Here is a 17055-nt window from a genome sequence, read left to right as displayed (position 1 = left end):
CGACGTGCTGCGCAATATTTGGTGTCCCGAATACCTTCTGACACTCAAAAAATTCTGACAGTGTGTGCGGGTGATTTAAACGCTCTAGCTCAGCGGACAGAATCGTCGACATGTATACCACAACAAACGTGCCAACACTGACACCATGGCAAGAGAATACGTCTGCAGTGACACTAGCAAAGTTCCAGATAGATGTGTTTTATGTGGAAATAAATTTTCAACTCTACCAGATACCACAAAACTAATTTGGAGGATACTGAACAAACTGTTGAAGGTAACTCAGACTTCAGAAGAAGTGAAGCCTCTGCAGAAAAGCAATAGAGTAACAACAACACCTAGATACTTGGAGGATTACGCAGTGTTAGCCTTGAATGAGAAGCATTTGTGGGAAACTTTCCTCAGAATTTTGAAGAAGTGAGGGGCCGGCATGATGAAGAAGAATGGGCGAAAGAAATTAAGGAAGAACTGGACTCTCTGTCATCTAATGGATCTTGGATTTATGCACCACTTCCAGTAAATAAAAGAACCATCAGTAATAAATAGGTGTTCAAAATAAAAGGGATGCACCTGGAAATATTGAAAGGTATAAGGCAAGTTTAGCAGTTAAAGGTTGTACTCAGGTAAAAGGATAACTATGAGCTAAGATATTTTTTAGTTGCTTGACTCACAACACTATGAACTTTTCTTGGTGTGGTGAAAGAACGCGATTTGTTTCTGGAACAGATGGATGTACAAAATGCATTCCTGCATGGAGAACTGACTGAAGAAATTTATATGAAATTTCCTCAATAAGTGATAATTAAAGAAACACTTGTATGCAAACTCAATAAAGCTTTACATAGCTTAAAGGAGGTACCAAGAACTTGGGACTCAGTATTTGACTGTTTGATGAAGGATATTGGGTTTCGATGTCTCCAAACTGAAAGCACTGATGATTATAGTACTTATTTGCTAGTGCATGTAGATAATATTCTAATTGCTGGGAATCGTAAAAGCAAATTTGCTGATGTTGAAAAGAAGGCAAAAGTAAAATTTCGAATATGAGAACTCTGAGAAGTAAATTATTTCTTGGAATAAATATATAGAGAATTGTGGCAAAATTTTTCGTAGTCAACGTTGAAAACTTGTTGAAAGGTTCAGCATGGAAGAATGTAAACCCTATAAACAGCTAATAAATGTCAAACCCAGTGGAGATGCTTGTCGTGACACAGCTGGAAATAGAACATACACAGAATTGAAAGGTTGTTTATGTATGTGATGACAGCTACAAGACCAGACATAAGTGCATTAGTTAACTATTTTGGTGGACATCAAAATAAACCAGCAGAAATCTACTGGAGATGTTTGAAATGAATTCTTCAGTATATTAAACAACACTTGTTGTTGGTCAGTGTGACAGTAAGGGAAATTCAAATGCTCTTTTATGCTATGTTGATTCAGACTGAGGAAATGAAGAAGACAGAGAAGCTACAACACGTTACAGTCTCCAGGTTATTGGAAATATTGTTTGTTGGGCTACAAAGAGACAGACATACGTTCCACTATCTTCAACAGAAGCATAATATATTGATTTTATATATTGTTTACCTAAATACCTGGTAATTTCTAGCATTAACGTAATCTAAGTTTTTGGAAATATTGTTTGTGGCGTGCAAACAGACATGTATTTCACTGTGTTCAGCAGAATCAGAATGTGTAACTTTTCTATATCATTTATCTAAAAACCTGTTCATTTGTAGTATTAACAAGAATATTTATTAACAATATGTTTGGTTTGATTTTTTAATAATTTGATAAAAGGACTGTGAAATGCATATATACGTCATGTGTTACAGCTAATAAATCATGAGCGAGTGTCTTTCTCATAACGATATTTCAATAAAATAATCACTTGACATGTCATCTGATATTCGGTGTTAATTATTTGATGGCGAAAATTTGACCATGTTTCCATCTCATGTCTTTCAATAAAGGCTGCCTTATCTGGAGTAGGATCATTTTGCTTTCCCGAGTAATGACAGAATTTTCTTCTGTCGGCTATGCTACTCAGCAAATTCAGGGGACCTCTTCCAAAGTGATTCTTCCACTTTTCGTTGACGATAAAGTTTATCTCTGTTTAGAAGTTTGAATTTGACATTTGGGTCAAAGATGTTCATCGAAGTAACAAGTGTCTCTGAGTAACCTAGATACTTACGAAGTGGAATTGTTGCGCGCTTGATGCAGCACTTGAATGTTGTTTATTAAATAGATTATGGAGATTCCCCTTATTTTTACCCCTGGAGTATTAAAAACGTTAAAAGATGCAGTACTGTGTTGTATTCTGTTCTGTAGTAACCATTTGACATACTAATTCAATATTGTGTTTGGCAATGGGACCTTGTTGAGTTATACTTAAACCGGTGAAGTGAATGTCGTAATGGGTTCTGTACTAGCATATTTATATAGTAGGCCTGGATGGGTATACACTGTTAGAATTCTACATATGTAAAGTATTACATCAGCTTTCCGGCTGAGGAAACGCATGTAAGTGGTGGTACTGTTCAATGCCCAACTTTTTATTATATACGTAAGTTTTGAGGTGCAAAATATTGCCAGCACGTTTTTCTGTGAAATGCGAAGTAAAGTGTTGTATGGTAGCAGGAAGCGAAGATTTTTTGTGGTGGTACTTAAGTGCTATGGCAATCGAAGCATTACTTTGAATATACAGTCATGTGACAGCTCAAACTGCGGTGGTTTTCATAACGTGATTGTTTGTTTATCGTCTGATGTTACCTTTCGACAGTTTGCTTCCTATATGACAGTCCTGATCCCACTTGTGATGATTTCATGCATTGTGTTCGCATTTGATCAAGGCCGGAGGGCGAAAGTTTACGTACTCAATACACTTAACATTATGCTATTTCTTAACGACACAAGGACAACAACTATCATTATTTAAGAGGTGTGGAGGGATTTATTTCCTGTGGGCAAATTACGAAGACAGTTACAATGCTATGTGTATGTAACTGAGAAATTACTGATGTATTGGCCTTGTTGCATGAATTTTCCGTCAGCAGATACCAAATACAATTGGCTATCCAACAATTGGTTTTTGTGTGGTGTTACTTTGTGGAACTAGTCGCTAAGCGGGTTTTTGTAGCAATGCTACATGGTATTGTATACTGTATTGGTCCAGGTATTAGCATCATTGTAGGTTGTACAATTGCTATTAGGTATGTCAAATTAATGTGTGGTGTAAATTAAAAAGATAGTACACAGGCATTCTTACTCTTTTAGTTTGGTCTATTGTTCAACTTTTGAAGAAGAGTTGCTGTTTTTGCATTTTTAGAAATTCCTGTACAGAATAAAAATTGTGCTTTTATAAGGAATTCCTTTAGTTTGCTGTTAACTGGTAGCTCAGAAGCAATTTATTTCTTCTGGTGTCTTGTTCAGTATTATGTCACGATGGATTACACTTTGCAAATAGCATGATGATCTGAAATACATTTGGTGGAAATCGGGTTGCCCTCTGAAACCATAATTGTGTGTGTCCTCGTTCTGCATTTAATAATCTATTTCGTAGTCTTACCCTAGTGAATCAGATTGTTTCAATGATAAACAAACACGAAAAATTTATAATGCCAAGATCAGGTAATTGAGGTTTATAAGTTACCCCTTTTTAAGGCCACAAATGATCATCTATGATCTTTTTTTTTTTTTTTTTTTTTTCATTCTATAGGCACTGATGAGCCGAGTGGCATTTCACTTGAAAAATTTATTAGCAAAGCATTCAATAGAACTGTGCATAGTGTGCCTGCTCTACTGTTTACTTGTTGAAACTTTCAATAACCTCAGAGTTTACACCTTACCATACGGGTGTATCCTTTTTTCAGTCCCGTGTAACCCCTAGAAAGCAAAGGAAATAATAATAATAATTTAACAGTAATGGCTTCTATGCTTTCTGCTTTTAATCTTACATGGTTATGTTTTTTCTTCTATTGGTGAGATTAGTTATAAAGTTGAGGTGTACAATACTTTTAGCATTTAACTACAGTTTGTGTTTAATCATTCTGTAAGCACTGACTGTTTTTGCTGTTGAATGCAGATGTCATGTGCTGGATGCAGAGAATCATACACTACTATCACCATTGAAGGGAACAGATTTTTTAGGTGCTCATATGTTCTACTAGGTCATCCACACAAATCAGAAAGAGTGATGGGCCCAGGATCGAGCCTCTAGGGCTTCATGTTTCATTGATAGCTTCTCTGAATAGAAACTCTGTCCAATTTTGTTGAAACATTTAACCTATCTAAAGTGATGCCTTCTGTCTGTGATTTCCAAGATATGAGTATAACCAGCTGTGTGCTACACCTCTCATATTGTGTAATTCTAATTTTTCAAGGAGGATTTTATGATGCAAGACATCAAAAGGCTTTAAAAGTTGTAGAAAAATTCCTGCAGAGAGGTCATGTTGGCCAAAAGATTTTCCAGCATGATCTAAATGCTCAAAGATTGACCTGGAGTGGAACTTGTCTACGTTCATACTACATGTGACTGACTTTGCCCTGTCTAATACACTTTTTTATTATAGAAACTAAAAACACAAAGCCAGTTCAGAAAACCTATGGAGCCTATTACCTAAAAAAGTCTGACAAGTACTTTGGTCAAATTATTTACATGTATCATACAAAACTGTGAATACTTTGAAGTCTTACCTTGGTAATTTGCGGTCGTTTGATGGATAAGCTGACAGTTTTAGTCATTAATTGTTGTCCTCCCTTTGTCTTAAGTTCTGTTCAGTTTGAACCAGCCCCATAGATGTACAATTACATGAGACTAATTAGGTGAGTTGTGTAATTTTTCTTAATATGTGGTTCTGTACATATCTTTTGCCCCAGAATGAATTTAGTGTTGGATTTTTCCAGAGATTACAGTGTAAATAAATGCTGAGATGATTCCTTTGAAAAGATATGGCTAATGTCATGCCCAATTCTGCTTATATGCTCAGTCTAATGACCTTGATGTGAATAGGCTATATAAAGCTCAGGTCTTCCTGCATTTTCTGAATACTTATTTTTAGTGGTAGAAATAAAGCATTCATAGGTAGCAATGGTGGAGTGAACATTGTTTCTGTAATACAAACATTGATAAGATAAGGTACAACGTCCTGGTTCTTACTACTTAGAAGCCATAAACATTTAAGACAGTGGAAAAGTGGCAGGTGTAACAATAATCTAAATTATTGAATATAAAATAAAGTTGTCCAACAGCATGCTTTACCTTAATTCTGGAATCTGAAATGAGGCAGTGAAACAAATTTAAGAGGAAATCAATTTTTAAAATGGAAAGAAGTATCACAAAGATTTCTCTTTCAACACATTTTTGGATATGTCATCAGCTGCACTCCGTACTTTCAGAATCTAGTTTCAAGCTGAGCAAGTGAGGTGGACACGTGTGGTAGTTGAAATTTCATCAGGACTTGATTTATGGCTTATCAACTGAATGTCAGTGTCGTGTTGGGTGTTTTACTATTAGTTATCAAAGTTTATTAGGAAAACTATAATTTTCTTTTTCTCCTTCTTCTTACTTATCTTCTGATATTTTATATAGATTACATAACTTGAAGAACTTCTATTGTGGTTTTATATTGGTACACACATTTTAATCACAACAAAAAGGAAAATTGAAGCAAAAAGCTTAATCAAGACATTAAGAAATGGGAAATTTTTCTCCAGTAGTTTTGCTGTAAATAGAGTACATAAAACATAGGCATTCAGAGAGAGAGATGCCCAACAAAGAGATACAGGAAGGATAAGTGAGTAGGAAAGGGGAAAGGATGGGTTAGATAGAGCCAAAAAATTGGAAAGGATGGAAGGTAATTTGTAATAGATAAAGTAAATGAGCATGGATCCAAAAGGTCAAAATTAAACATTATAATGCAGTATATAAATAAATAACTTTATTTAGTATAGAGAGTTTTGAATTACAGTTATTGTTAATACCTCATTTCATTTACAACAATTTGTGATGAAGATGAGATGAAATGATTAGGACAGCACTAACACCCATTCTCCAAGCAAAGATAATCTCTGACCCAGCTGGGATTCAAACCCAGAGCCCTGTGATTTAGAGACATCAACACTAACCATTAGACCACAAGCTGCAGATGATTATCAGATTAAAAATATAAAAGCTCACATTAAACTGTAGATACACATATGACTGAATGAGTGAGTCATTTCAAGGGTAGGAGGAAAATAATTCCACGTCTCCAATAGCATCATGCCTGTAGTAGATTTGGCGAGAGGAGAGCCCTGATATCAGCAGTGCTGTTGTCAGATTTAAACTGCAAAGCGCAAATGGCTGTAAGCGAAACAGTAGTCTTCTTTAGAGCTATGATAACAATGTGGTGTTGCCATAGAGACACACAAAATTGTGTTACATGACTCAGAGGTGTGAAGCAGCTGTGCAAAGCCCACTGCATCTTTCAGGTGTCTTTTCTTTCACAACTACTGTCTTAAATTACTGTAGTGTTCCAAGCAACCTTCAAATTGAGAACAGGTTTCATTCATAATTTGAGAATCATTTTGTTGAATGTTTTATCTTTGCAGAGATAATATAGTTTTCATTTACAGGGATAATAATGTTTTATATGTAACTATTGTTAGGTGAGACAAAGCTAATTCTCTCTCTCTCTCTCTCTCTCTCTCTCTCTCTTTCTCTCTCTCTCTCTCTCTAATTAACTTCTGCATGGATGAGGGAAGGAAACAAAAAGATGTGGTGGACAGAGAGATGAGAAATTGTCGTTGGGTATAACAAAAAGGGAAAAAGCAGGACAATTTTGCATAGGATTGCAACTTGTGGTGGGGGGGGGGGGGGGGTTGGACATCAAGATTGCTTCATTGAGAGGAGCCAAAGACGGAGATTGGTAGGCATGGAGAGCTCAATTGTTAGGACCATTTAGCTGTTCAGATGCCGTTAAAAAAGTGCTGTTGATTAGCTGTAAGTTTGACTGTAACTTATAACAGCAGTGTAAAGAAAAACATTGAACTGTACAGCATTTGACACCACAGTTAATCTGATTGGTCTTAGTTCAGGAAAAAAGTGCGTGGATGCAGAAACATTGTTTGATTTTTCCAATGTGAACAAGTTCAAAAATTAGTCTTTCATTTTTTTAGTTAAAAAAAGTCACATCAATACTGTAGAATTTTCCCCACATTGTATGAAACACTGAGCCCATAATCTTTGTTGAACGTATTATAGACTGAACATAAACACTTTGTACAAGAAAATGGGAGGTCGTGTTATATTGTTAACATTTTAAAAGCCAAGCAATTGTGGGATGTTTTCAAGGTAATCCTCGGGCACTTAAATTGGGAACAGTGATCTATAAGATTGTGTGTATATAAGTGATATGTTCATGATATTTACTGACAATAATTGTGCTCTGCATTAGTCATTTTTTGTCAGTTTGTTTTTGTGTACTAAAGTTATCTTCTGTTTGTCTTACAGGAAGTATATTATGAAGCTTGCGTACCTGTCTCCATCAGCAGTTATTCTGTTCCTAGCTTTATTTTATCGTCCAGAATGGGTATTATTTCTGTTGTTTGTTGGTGCTGCAGTGGTAGTGATAACTTTTGCTATATCTGCTTTTATTGGTGCTCATCTCAAGTCTTTATCAAAAATCCAAAGAAAGCAAGTGAAGTCACAGGATCTTGAAGCTCTCAGAAATTTTTTTACAGTAAGTTGTCTCTCTTAAAGTCTCAAAATTTGTGAAGGAGTGCTCTGCAGAAAGGAGCGATAAATACATAAATTTTTGTTTTCAGCAAGTGGATCCAAAGCCAGTAAAACCAAGACGCTTACCTGTTATTTTTGGGCGGATGATAGATGATGCGCTTCAACACTTGCTAGATTTGGTTTTGAGAGATTTCATTTGTAATGCCCTTAACAGTATTGGCTTAAGCACAGAGGAATTGTCACAAGAAATTAAGTAAGTTCATTCAGAATATTCCATTTATGTGTTTCTTGATACATTCAAAAGATTTATAACACTAAAGCTTCCCAGTGAAATTTATTATATGTTAGATAGTTAATAAATAAATAAAACTCTGTTCAAGATACTGGCTGACTAATTTCAGTTTGGTAGGCTTTCAGTAATTTGGAAAAGGTGTTGAAGTATATGATGGTACTGGTAGAGCCTGATTTCACACATATTGTTGTCACACAAGCCAGTCTGTGTAGTCGAAGTTTGCAGCAAAGCATGTTGGCTTTCAATCCACAACAATTAAAAGCAAGTTATAATACCGCAGAGTTGGTGCTAAATGTAATCAAGAGACCTGCCACTGTGTGATACCATCACAAACTTCCTTCGGTTCCTTTCTAAGTGACCCATAAGATTTTTATTTTTTTGCAAAAATGGTACTGCTCACTTCAAGGAAAACTGGTTTGCAACACACAAGCAATTCATTTGTAAGAATTAGTCTATAAATTCCTAATTGTATAGCGCTTGGATCACACTTTCCACAAGCACTGTCACTCTTTGTATGTATTTGTAAATTCCGTCAAAAAATCCTTGACCCAGCAAAGGGAATCTGCCACGATCGTGTCGCTTACTATAGGTTACTGACAACAGTTTGTGAAAGACTACACAACAATCATATCAAGTACTGTAGATAAATGACAGAAGAACCTGTTAGAGTGTGACAAAAACATGCGTGACAATGCCACAAGCCAGGCATGTGCATGTAAATGTACTGGTAAGCAGGTACAGGATGCAACTTATGGATGGCTTAACCATATAGGTGCCTGCTTAATGAAACTGCATTCATATGGACATTCTTGTGCACATAACTGCATGACCATTTCACGAGTGTACCGTGACTGTCAGGGATCCAGTAAAACATCAAATCGCTGACATCGATGCGGCCAGAAAAAGATCCTGGAAGAACGGGACCGACGACGACTGAATAGAATCGTTCAACATGACAGAAGTGCAACACTTCTGCAAATTGCTGCAGATTTCAATATGTGACCATCTACAAGTGTCAGCATGCTAACCATTCAATGAAACATCGTCAATATGGACTTCTAGAGCCGAAGGTCCACTTGTGTACACTTACTGCATGACACAAGGCTTTACTCCTCGCCTGGGCCCGTCAACAATGACATTGGACTGTTGTTGACTGAAAACATGTTGCCTGGTCAGATGAGTCTCGTTTAAAGTTGTATTGAGCCGATTGGCATTTACGGGTATGGAGACGACCTAATGAATCTGCATGTCAGCAGGTGACTATTCAAGCTGGTGTAGGCTCTGTAATGGTGTGGGGCATGTGCAGTTGGAGTGATATGGGACCCCTGATATGTCTAGGTATGACTCTGACAGTTGAAACACACATAAGCATCCTGTCTGATCACCTGCATCCATTAATGTCCATTGTGCATTCTGACAGACTTTCGAAATTCCAGCAGGACAAGGCAGCATCTCACACATCTAGTATTGCCAGAGTGGCTCCCCTGAGTTTAAACAATTCTGCTGACCACCAGACTCTCCAGACATGAACATTATTGAGCATATCTGGGATGCCTTGCAACATGCTGTTCAGAAGAGATCTCCACCACCTCATACACTTACGGATTTATGGACAGCCTTGCGGGATTCATGGTGTCACTTCCCTCCTGCACTACATCAGACATTAGTTGAGTCCATACCACATTGTGTTGTGGCACTTCTGCATGCTCGCAGTAGCCCTACACAATATTAGGCAGGTATACCAGTTTCTTTGGCTCTTCGGTGTATTTTCGTCCTGTCCTCTCAACTATTGATTGTCAACTTTTAAGTTCTTCCCTAAAAAAAATTTACCTGTGACATCAAATTTTTAAGCTACTAAATTTGCAACTGGGGAACACCATTCACAGTTATAAGAGCTTTGGCCTTTGTACGAGATAAGAAATTTAACTGTTTTCCACATCTAAGATATCTAAAATGCAGATCTCTGAAGGCAATAAAATACACTGAGACATGTCACTGACAGGGCTTTGGATGCAGACAGCTATTCTACATTGTTGTTTTACAACACAGTTTGAAAGACATTTGCACTGATGGATGGAAGCAAGAAGAGATAATCAGTTGCTCGACTGATTTTGTTAGCAATGGCCTTAGGATCCGCACTGTGAAGAAGCTGTCTGAGTCTGATGCTGAGCTATATGTAATCATGAAAGCACTGCAGATGGGCATATCTAAACAAAACAGTAACCTTTTTTTCATCTGTTGGAGCCCGTAAGTGCATTTCAAAGTAATCAACAAATGTATCCAACCAACAAAGCGGTCCATAGAAGCCAGTAAATTTTCATGTTATGGTTTTGATGGAAGGAAATTTCATGTTGCTGCACTCTAAGGCATGTGGGAATGAGGAAGCTGATATCCTAGCCAGAGGTGCTTCTGAGGAATCTCTTGGTGCAGCATGCCATTCCATTTCCTAATCTGTTCAGGTAATAGTCATGAATGTGTAGAGAGGTAGTTTCAATAGATGCAGAACACCATGCAACCTGTAGTGAAACCAACTACAAGGCCATGGGGAAACATCAGTCTAGTCCCTCCGATGGAAAAGTGGCGCAAGAATACCACTAAGAGTAGGAAACAAACAGCCCTGTAACTTAAGCTCACTTTGGAAAGACTCACCAGTTTTAGTTGTTTGCTTTTGTCTTCCAATAAGAGGTCAGCAGTTTTGTTATCAGCCTATTCTTTACTTTAGATAACAATGATATGTGTGTCAAAAAGTTTTAAGATTTTGTGTGTTATTTGGACTCCTGTTCAAACTGTTTGGTAGAATATTTTAATGTGGATTAAGAATGGCTGATTAGTTGGAAATAATGAGCCATGGATATGTGAACCATTAACAGTATGAAATCAAATGAAAAATCCAAGATTGAATAACAAGACTTAGTATTGTTATTCCATCCAAGATTTTCCATTGTTTGAATTATTATTTTACAATTTTGAAAAGCTGCAACTCTGTTTTTAATTTTAATTTTGACAAAGACTGAGGTTATTACTTACATATTGTTAAGAACCTTGATTGATGTGCATGTGTCTAAATCTTCACTGTGTTTTTCTATTGCGACCATCACTTTAGACCTCGAAACTTATTGACGCAAACAGCTTCTGTAATGAGCTAATGTCAGATTAGTCCATGAATCAGCAGAAACAGTTCTTGGAGGAATATCTTCAGTCACAAAAGAAACTGTTTGGAGATTGCTCCAGTGTAGAAAGACGAGATCCTAGTGCCACTAGCTGGGTGACACATAATCATAAGCAAAGTCCCATTTAGGCAAGAGTGGTGGAAACATATTCAGCTTCCATTCCACAAAATACACTGTAAGCAGTAGGCACTGCTGAGTCCTCTTGTAGAGATGTTTGCAGTACAGCAAACAGAGACTGAGGCAGCCTGCAGCCTTTTATTTGGCGTACTATGGATACCTGTGTGACTGGCCTGCAGTAGTGGCTGTGTTCCCACCAGAGGTGTGACTGTACACATATCAATAAATTTGGATTATTAATTTGTCCGATGGGTTACTAAATTTACTGTTCTGTCACACAAAAAAGGACAAATACACCCTCTTCTCTGAAATGCTGTTCTCTTCATCAACTGCGATGGACTTGGCTGCAAAATTGTGTACATACATGATCAAATCTAGTGTGGTTGTGATCATGTGTGCCAAGCAGCTGTGCCCAGTGAGTTTGTGCTCTTACAGCAGCTTGAGCTTTTGATTTTTGTGACAGACCATAACAATAGTGCCTACAGTGTTTTCTAGACAACACCCAAACTACTTTGTATTTTTATTGTTTCTTTTCTGCACGTATCATACTTCTAGTAGTACAGAGGTACAATGCCTAGTCCTCCAGGGTGGTGGTTTGATTGTTTGTTGTTGTGGTCTGCTTGTAGTTCCTCAGTCTCTGTTTGGCGGAGTGTCCAGAGACTAGACTTCCAACAGGCACAGGAAAAGATGGATGGCTGCCTTGGCAGATGGCAGCACACAAAAAGGATGAAGACAGGATTGGGGAGGAGGTGAATAGGACAGATGAGGTGGAAACTGTTGTGTGGGCGATGTGGAGACAGTATGTTACCGTAGATTGAGACCTAGATACTTACGGGAGCAGAGAATGTTTTTTGGGTGTAACTCCCATTTGTGCAGCTCAGAAAAGCTGGTGGTGGAGGGGAGGATCCAAATGACTCGGGTTGTGAAGCAGCCATTGAAATCAAGCATGTTTTGTTCAGCAGTATGTTGTCCCACAGGGTGGTCTACTTTGCTCATGGCCACAGTTTAGTGGTAGCCATTCACCCTGGTGGATAGCTGGTTGGTATTCATACCAGTATAAAAAGCTATGCAACTATTGCAGCAGAGCTACTATATGACATGGCTGCTTTTAGAGGTGGCCTGGCCCCTGATGAAATAGGATAAACTTATGACAGGACTGGAATAGGAAGTGCTGGGTTGATGAATTGGGCAGGTCTTGCACCTGGGTCTTCCACAGGGATCTGATCCTTGTGGCAAAGGGTTGGAATTGGGAGTGGCATAGAGATGGACTAGGATGTTGTGGAGGTTGACTGGACAACAGAGGGATGGGAAGGATCTCGGGTAGGATGTCCCTCATTTCAGGGCATGATGATAGTCAATCAAAGCCCTGGGGAGGTATTGGGTGATGAAGGGGGTACTCATTTGTGACTGATTCTTGGTGATAATGGATGGATTGGGGATGTGAGGGGAAATGGCACAGGAGATCTCTTTGCGGATTAGGTCTGGGGTAGTGACTGTCTGTGAAGGCCTTGGTGAGACCCCCAGAAAACTGGGCAAGGGGGTTCTTGTCACTGCAAATATGCCGTCCATGGGTGACCAGGCAGGATGGAAGGGTGACAGCTGTAGAAATGTAAGTTACTTTTGATGCTTGGTTGTTTAATGTAGACAGAAGTGTGGATGAAACCATCAGAGAGAAGGAGGTTTGCATCAAGGAAGGTAGCATGCTGGGTTGAAGAGGACCAGTTGAAGTGGTTGGAAGAGAAGGTGTTGAGGTTGTGAAGTGGTGAAGAGAGTGTGTCTTGACCTGAGTCCAGATCATGAAGATATCATTAACGAGAGTGAACCAGACTACGGGTTAATCATTTTGGGAGGCTAGGAAGGCTGCCTCTAGATGGCCCATAAACAGGTTGGCATAGGAGGGTGCCATGTGGGTGCCCATGGCTGCACCGTGGATTTGTTTGTATATGTTATGCGTTAGGATAAAGTTAGTAAGGTGTGTGAGGAAAGAGATAGTGGGTTTGGAGTCTGAAGGATGTTGGCAAAAGGTAGTATTCAGTAGCAGTAAGACAATGGGCGTGAGGGATTTTGGTGTATAAGGAGATGACATCAACAGTGGTGATTAGGGATCCAGGAGGTAAAGGGATGGGGATGGTGGAGAGCAATTGAAGGATGTGGTCAATATCTTGGACGTGGGAGGCTAGATTATGAGCAGTTGGTTGGAGGTGTTGGTCAGTGAGTAACAAAATTCTTTCAGTGGCAGCACAATAAAAAGCCACAATGGGATGACCAGGATTGTTGGCCTTGTGGATTTTGGGGAGCATGTAGAAATTGGGTGTGCGAGATGCCATAGGAGTGAGGAGGGAAATGGATTCCAGGAAGAGGTTCTGGGAAGGGCCTAAGGCCCAAAGAAGGAATTGGAGGCTATGTTGGTCTCCTGTTATGGGATTACTTTGGCAAAGTGCATAGGTGGAGGAGTCAGATAAAACGTGTTGCAAAGTTGTCGTAGACTTGGATTCTTCAAACAAAAATAGAAAGTGAGCTGGTAAAGGCAGCCATCTTTGCTTCAACTGCTGCTGGTGCTTGTGGTGCGTTATTCTGTACTAGCATACTACGTGAGTCAAAACGTGTGTGTGTTTTTGTGTGTGTGTGTGTGTGTGTGTGTGTGTGTGTGTGTGGCTACTAATAGTCCAGCCCTTATGTTTCAATATCTCCTGTTTTTATGTAAGTGGAGCTTTATCTTCAGTAATTTTTTGAAGATGCAATTGACTATTATAATATGTGACCTTACTGGTGGAAACCCATCATAGGTCTTCAGACACCTTTCTCCTTTCTGGCTTCTTTTACACTCACTGATTTTCATCCCTTGTTACACTCGCATCTGCAATCACTTTCTTTGATAGTTTGACAGTGTTTCGTTGAACACTAACCTTTTCAGGTATATGAGAGAAGATGCTGTTGGAACTACATATACTTTAATCACTTACTGCTTGTTCGCTGTTTTCCACATTTGACTTTGATTTTATTCAGTTCGTATTTCCAAATACTGCCAGTTTAAAAAAATGTTGGTGTCTTTTTTGATAAGTTTTTTATACATCATTTGAGTTGCTTGTAAATTATATTCTTTGTTTGGGTGGTTTAGAGATTTGCTAGCAATATGACTTAAGAAATATAACAAACTTAATATATTATCTTGTAGATAAACATTAGCTATAGTTTTTCTTGTTTTGCTTTTTTACCCATACATTCACAAATTATTTGAACGTTTTAGGGAAAACATATCTTCATCAGTGTAGCAACTATGTCAAGTGGTGTGCCTGCCACTTGAGTATCTAGTGGCACACTAATGAGGATATGAGATACTTCGTTTGTTTTTTATGTACAATAAGGGAAAGGCAATCATTCACCTGTAGTGGATCGATGCGTGGAGTACAGAAACATGTTACAGAAAACAGCACTCACACCAGCTTTCGAAAACAAGCTCTTTTTCTAGCTTTTGCCAGAACAGGCACCTCACATTTATATAATTGATTCGCCTTGATGGCAATGCATCTGCAACTTCAGTGTGGATGCATATTTATGTTCGACATCCAGTGGGAATATAAAAAATTGGCAAGCATGGAGGACATGGACAGGGACTGTGGATAGGTGGTACTAGGTGGAAATGTGAGTCAGTAGGGGAGTGTGCCAAGTTAGTCCGTGCATTTGTGATAAACACTGTTTCTGGTTGGCGCAGTGATTAACACAGCTGCATAGAACACGGGAGATCCCAGGTTCAGGTCCCGGTCCAGGACATATTTTCGCTCATTGCTGCTGATTCCGCCTGAAGTCCCGATGCATCTGATGTCATTAGTTCTTTCACTTTCCTTTCCTTTTTCACCCCTCCACCTTCAGTGTACATTATACGTATCACAGTTGCAGATGCCTTGTGGTGTCTGACATGTCTGAATTCATATAAACAAAAAGGAGTGATAGGTTTTCAGCAAGTATAGATGCACAGCTACTATGTGGGGTTCAACAAAATTGGCTTAAAAGAGGTCTACCGACACTGATTCAGTAGGTCATTGGCTTCAGGTTACAGACATAAGCCAAAGATATAAAATATCGAACTGTAAAGAACAGGCAGTATTCATACGTTATTACTGTAACATTCATCTGCGTCTAACGAAAATAAACAGTTTCTGAGAATTTAACGAATAGTGCTATGTTGTGTTCTATATAATTATTTAAAATGTTTGCTACTTCATATTTTTCACTCTTAATCATTAAATCCTATCAATAAATCATCAAAATTTGTTTTACTAACTTACATGTTGTTAATGTCCGATCTCTCAAATGCCTATTGTTGCAAATATGTGACATACCCGAATATAACTGACAGGTATAACATAGCTCAGATTCACCTTTATGTATTCTGTAACGCTTCATTACTGGTTACAAAATATGATTTTTGATTATTTTTTAAGTATAAATTTATTCGGGTGTTGGCGGTTGAGGTGAATGCTGGAATGTTTTGTCTGAGTAGGTAATGGCCAGATCATTTTATAACTGAGCATTTCTGGTATCTACAAGATTGATGGTGCATTAATATATTACTTTCCTTCCTTCTAGACTTGTATGTGTGTACATTTATATTTCATAATTCAACAGACTGTTCCATTTAATCTATGGCTGTGATTTCTGTGCATTCATCATCATCGTATTATTGAATGTTCAGTGTCTAATTCAGTTAAATTTGAAATTTTTGAATTATTTTCAGGAGCCTTGTAAATTATAATTATTGTAGTTTTATGTTTTAATTAAGTTTGAGGAGCAGATCATGTTTTTTTTCCGAGCTCTCAGTTTAATATAATTCTTAGGGGGAAAAGGTTTGTTGTGCTCTACAGAATATGTTCAGTCTTTGTAAATGCTTATTGGCAGAAGTTATTGTCTCTAAGATAGAAAATGACCAAAAAAGAAAAGAAATATATCTACGCATTCTGTTCTAATCGAAAAACACCTTTCTCATTCTAGGGAGGATATGTGGAAAGTTGTGTCAAATCTCCAGGAGAGGATGTCTAAAGTTGATCCATCAAAACTTGTTGCTGTAGACATAGTTTGTAAAGTGACAAAACACTTTGAAATGATACGAAAAGTACAAATTATGGAGTGAGTAACATTTCATCATTAAATATTACGCCAAAATATTTCAAGTTCGTTAAAGAAAATGGCATTTTTCAGAGATGAAGAGAAGGCTGCTTATCACTTACCTCCTCATGTGTTGTCGGTGGATAAAGAACGTGCCTTTTTACGAAAATTCACTGAGAATGCAATGGAATTGCTGTTTCCTCAGGGTTATACAGAAACACGAACCATCAAGCTGTTACTGAGAGAGCTAATTACCTGTAAAGGTACTATCTTAAATACATTTATGGCAATGTTGTAATGAATACTTGATGATTAACAATCTGTGGTGCCATTGCTACCATATTTTCCCCTTGTTTTAAGTGGAATGTGTGACACTTTTGTAAATTACTGGTATAACACTAGATTAGACAATGACTTGAAACTGCAAAATTTCAAAATTAAATAATGGGAAATACTGCGTATTAATTTATCATTCCAAGTTTATTTTGCTGTCCAACTGTCAGAAGAAGAAAGGGTGTGGCTGCAGACATTCAACAAATGAGGATTATGATTAGTATATTTAACAGTTGAAAGGACCAAAAATTATGATAAATATTCTAATAATAAAGCAGGACAATTTTTGAACTGTGAAGTTACCTATTTATATCTTCTGCTTT

The 17055-nt window shown here is 37.9% G+C and overlaps 1 protein-coding gene across 1 annotated transcript in view; it reads left to right on the top strand.

The window, feature by feature from the left end:
* The first annotated feature begins 2154 nt into the window (after positions 1 to 2154).
* LOC126475345 (sorting nexin-25) overlaps positions 2155 to 17055 on the top strand; it is a 174220-nt gene continuing 159319 nt past the window's right edge. Inside the window, exons 1-5 of the mRNA XM_050103152.1 lie at positions 2155 to 2523; positions 7493 to 7721; positions 7807 to 7970; positions 16286 to 16420; positions 16493 to 16662. Coding sequence (XP_049959109.1) covers positions 2522 to 2523; positions 7493 to 7721; positions 7807 to 7970; positions 16286 to 16420; positions 16493 to 16662 — 700 coding nt within the window. The 5' untranslated portion in view covers positions 2155 to 2521. The remainder of the gene's footprint in view (positions 2524 to 7492; positions 7722 to 7806; positions 7971 to 16285; positions 16421 to 16492; positions 16663 to 17055) is intronic.

Source organism: Schistocerca serialis, chromosome 4 (assembly GCF_023864345.2).
Source record: "Schistocerca serialis cubense isolate TAMUIC-IGC-003099 chromosome 4, iqSchSeri2.2, whole genome shotgun sequence".
Classification (NCBI taxonomy): domain Eukaryota; kingdom Metazoa; phylum Arthropoda; class Insecta; order Orthoptera; family Acrididae; genus Schistocerca; species Schistocerca serialis.
Note: the sequence above shows the minus strand (reverse complement) of the source record. Positions and strands in the feature narration are given on the sequence as shown.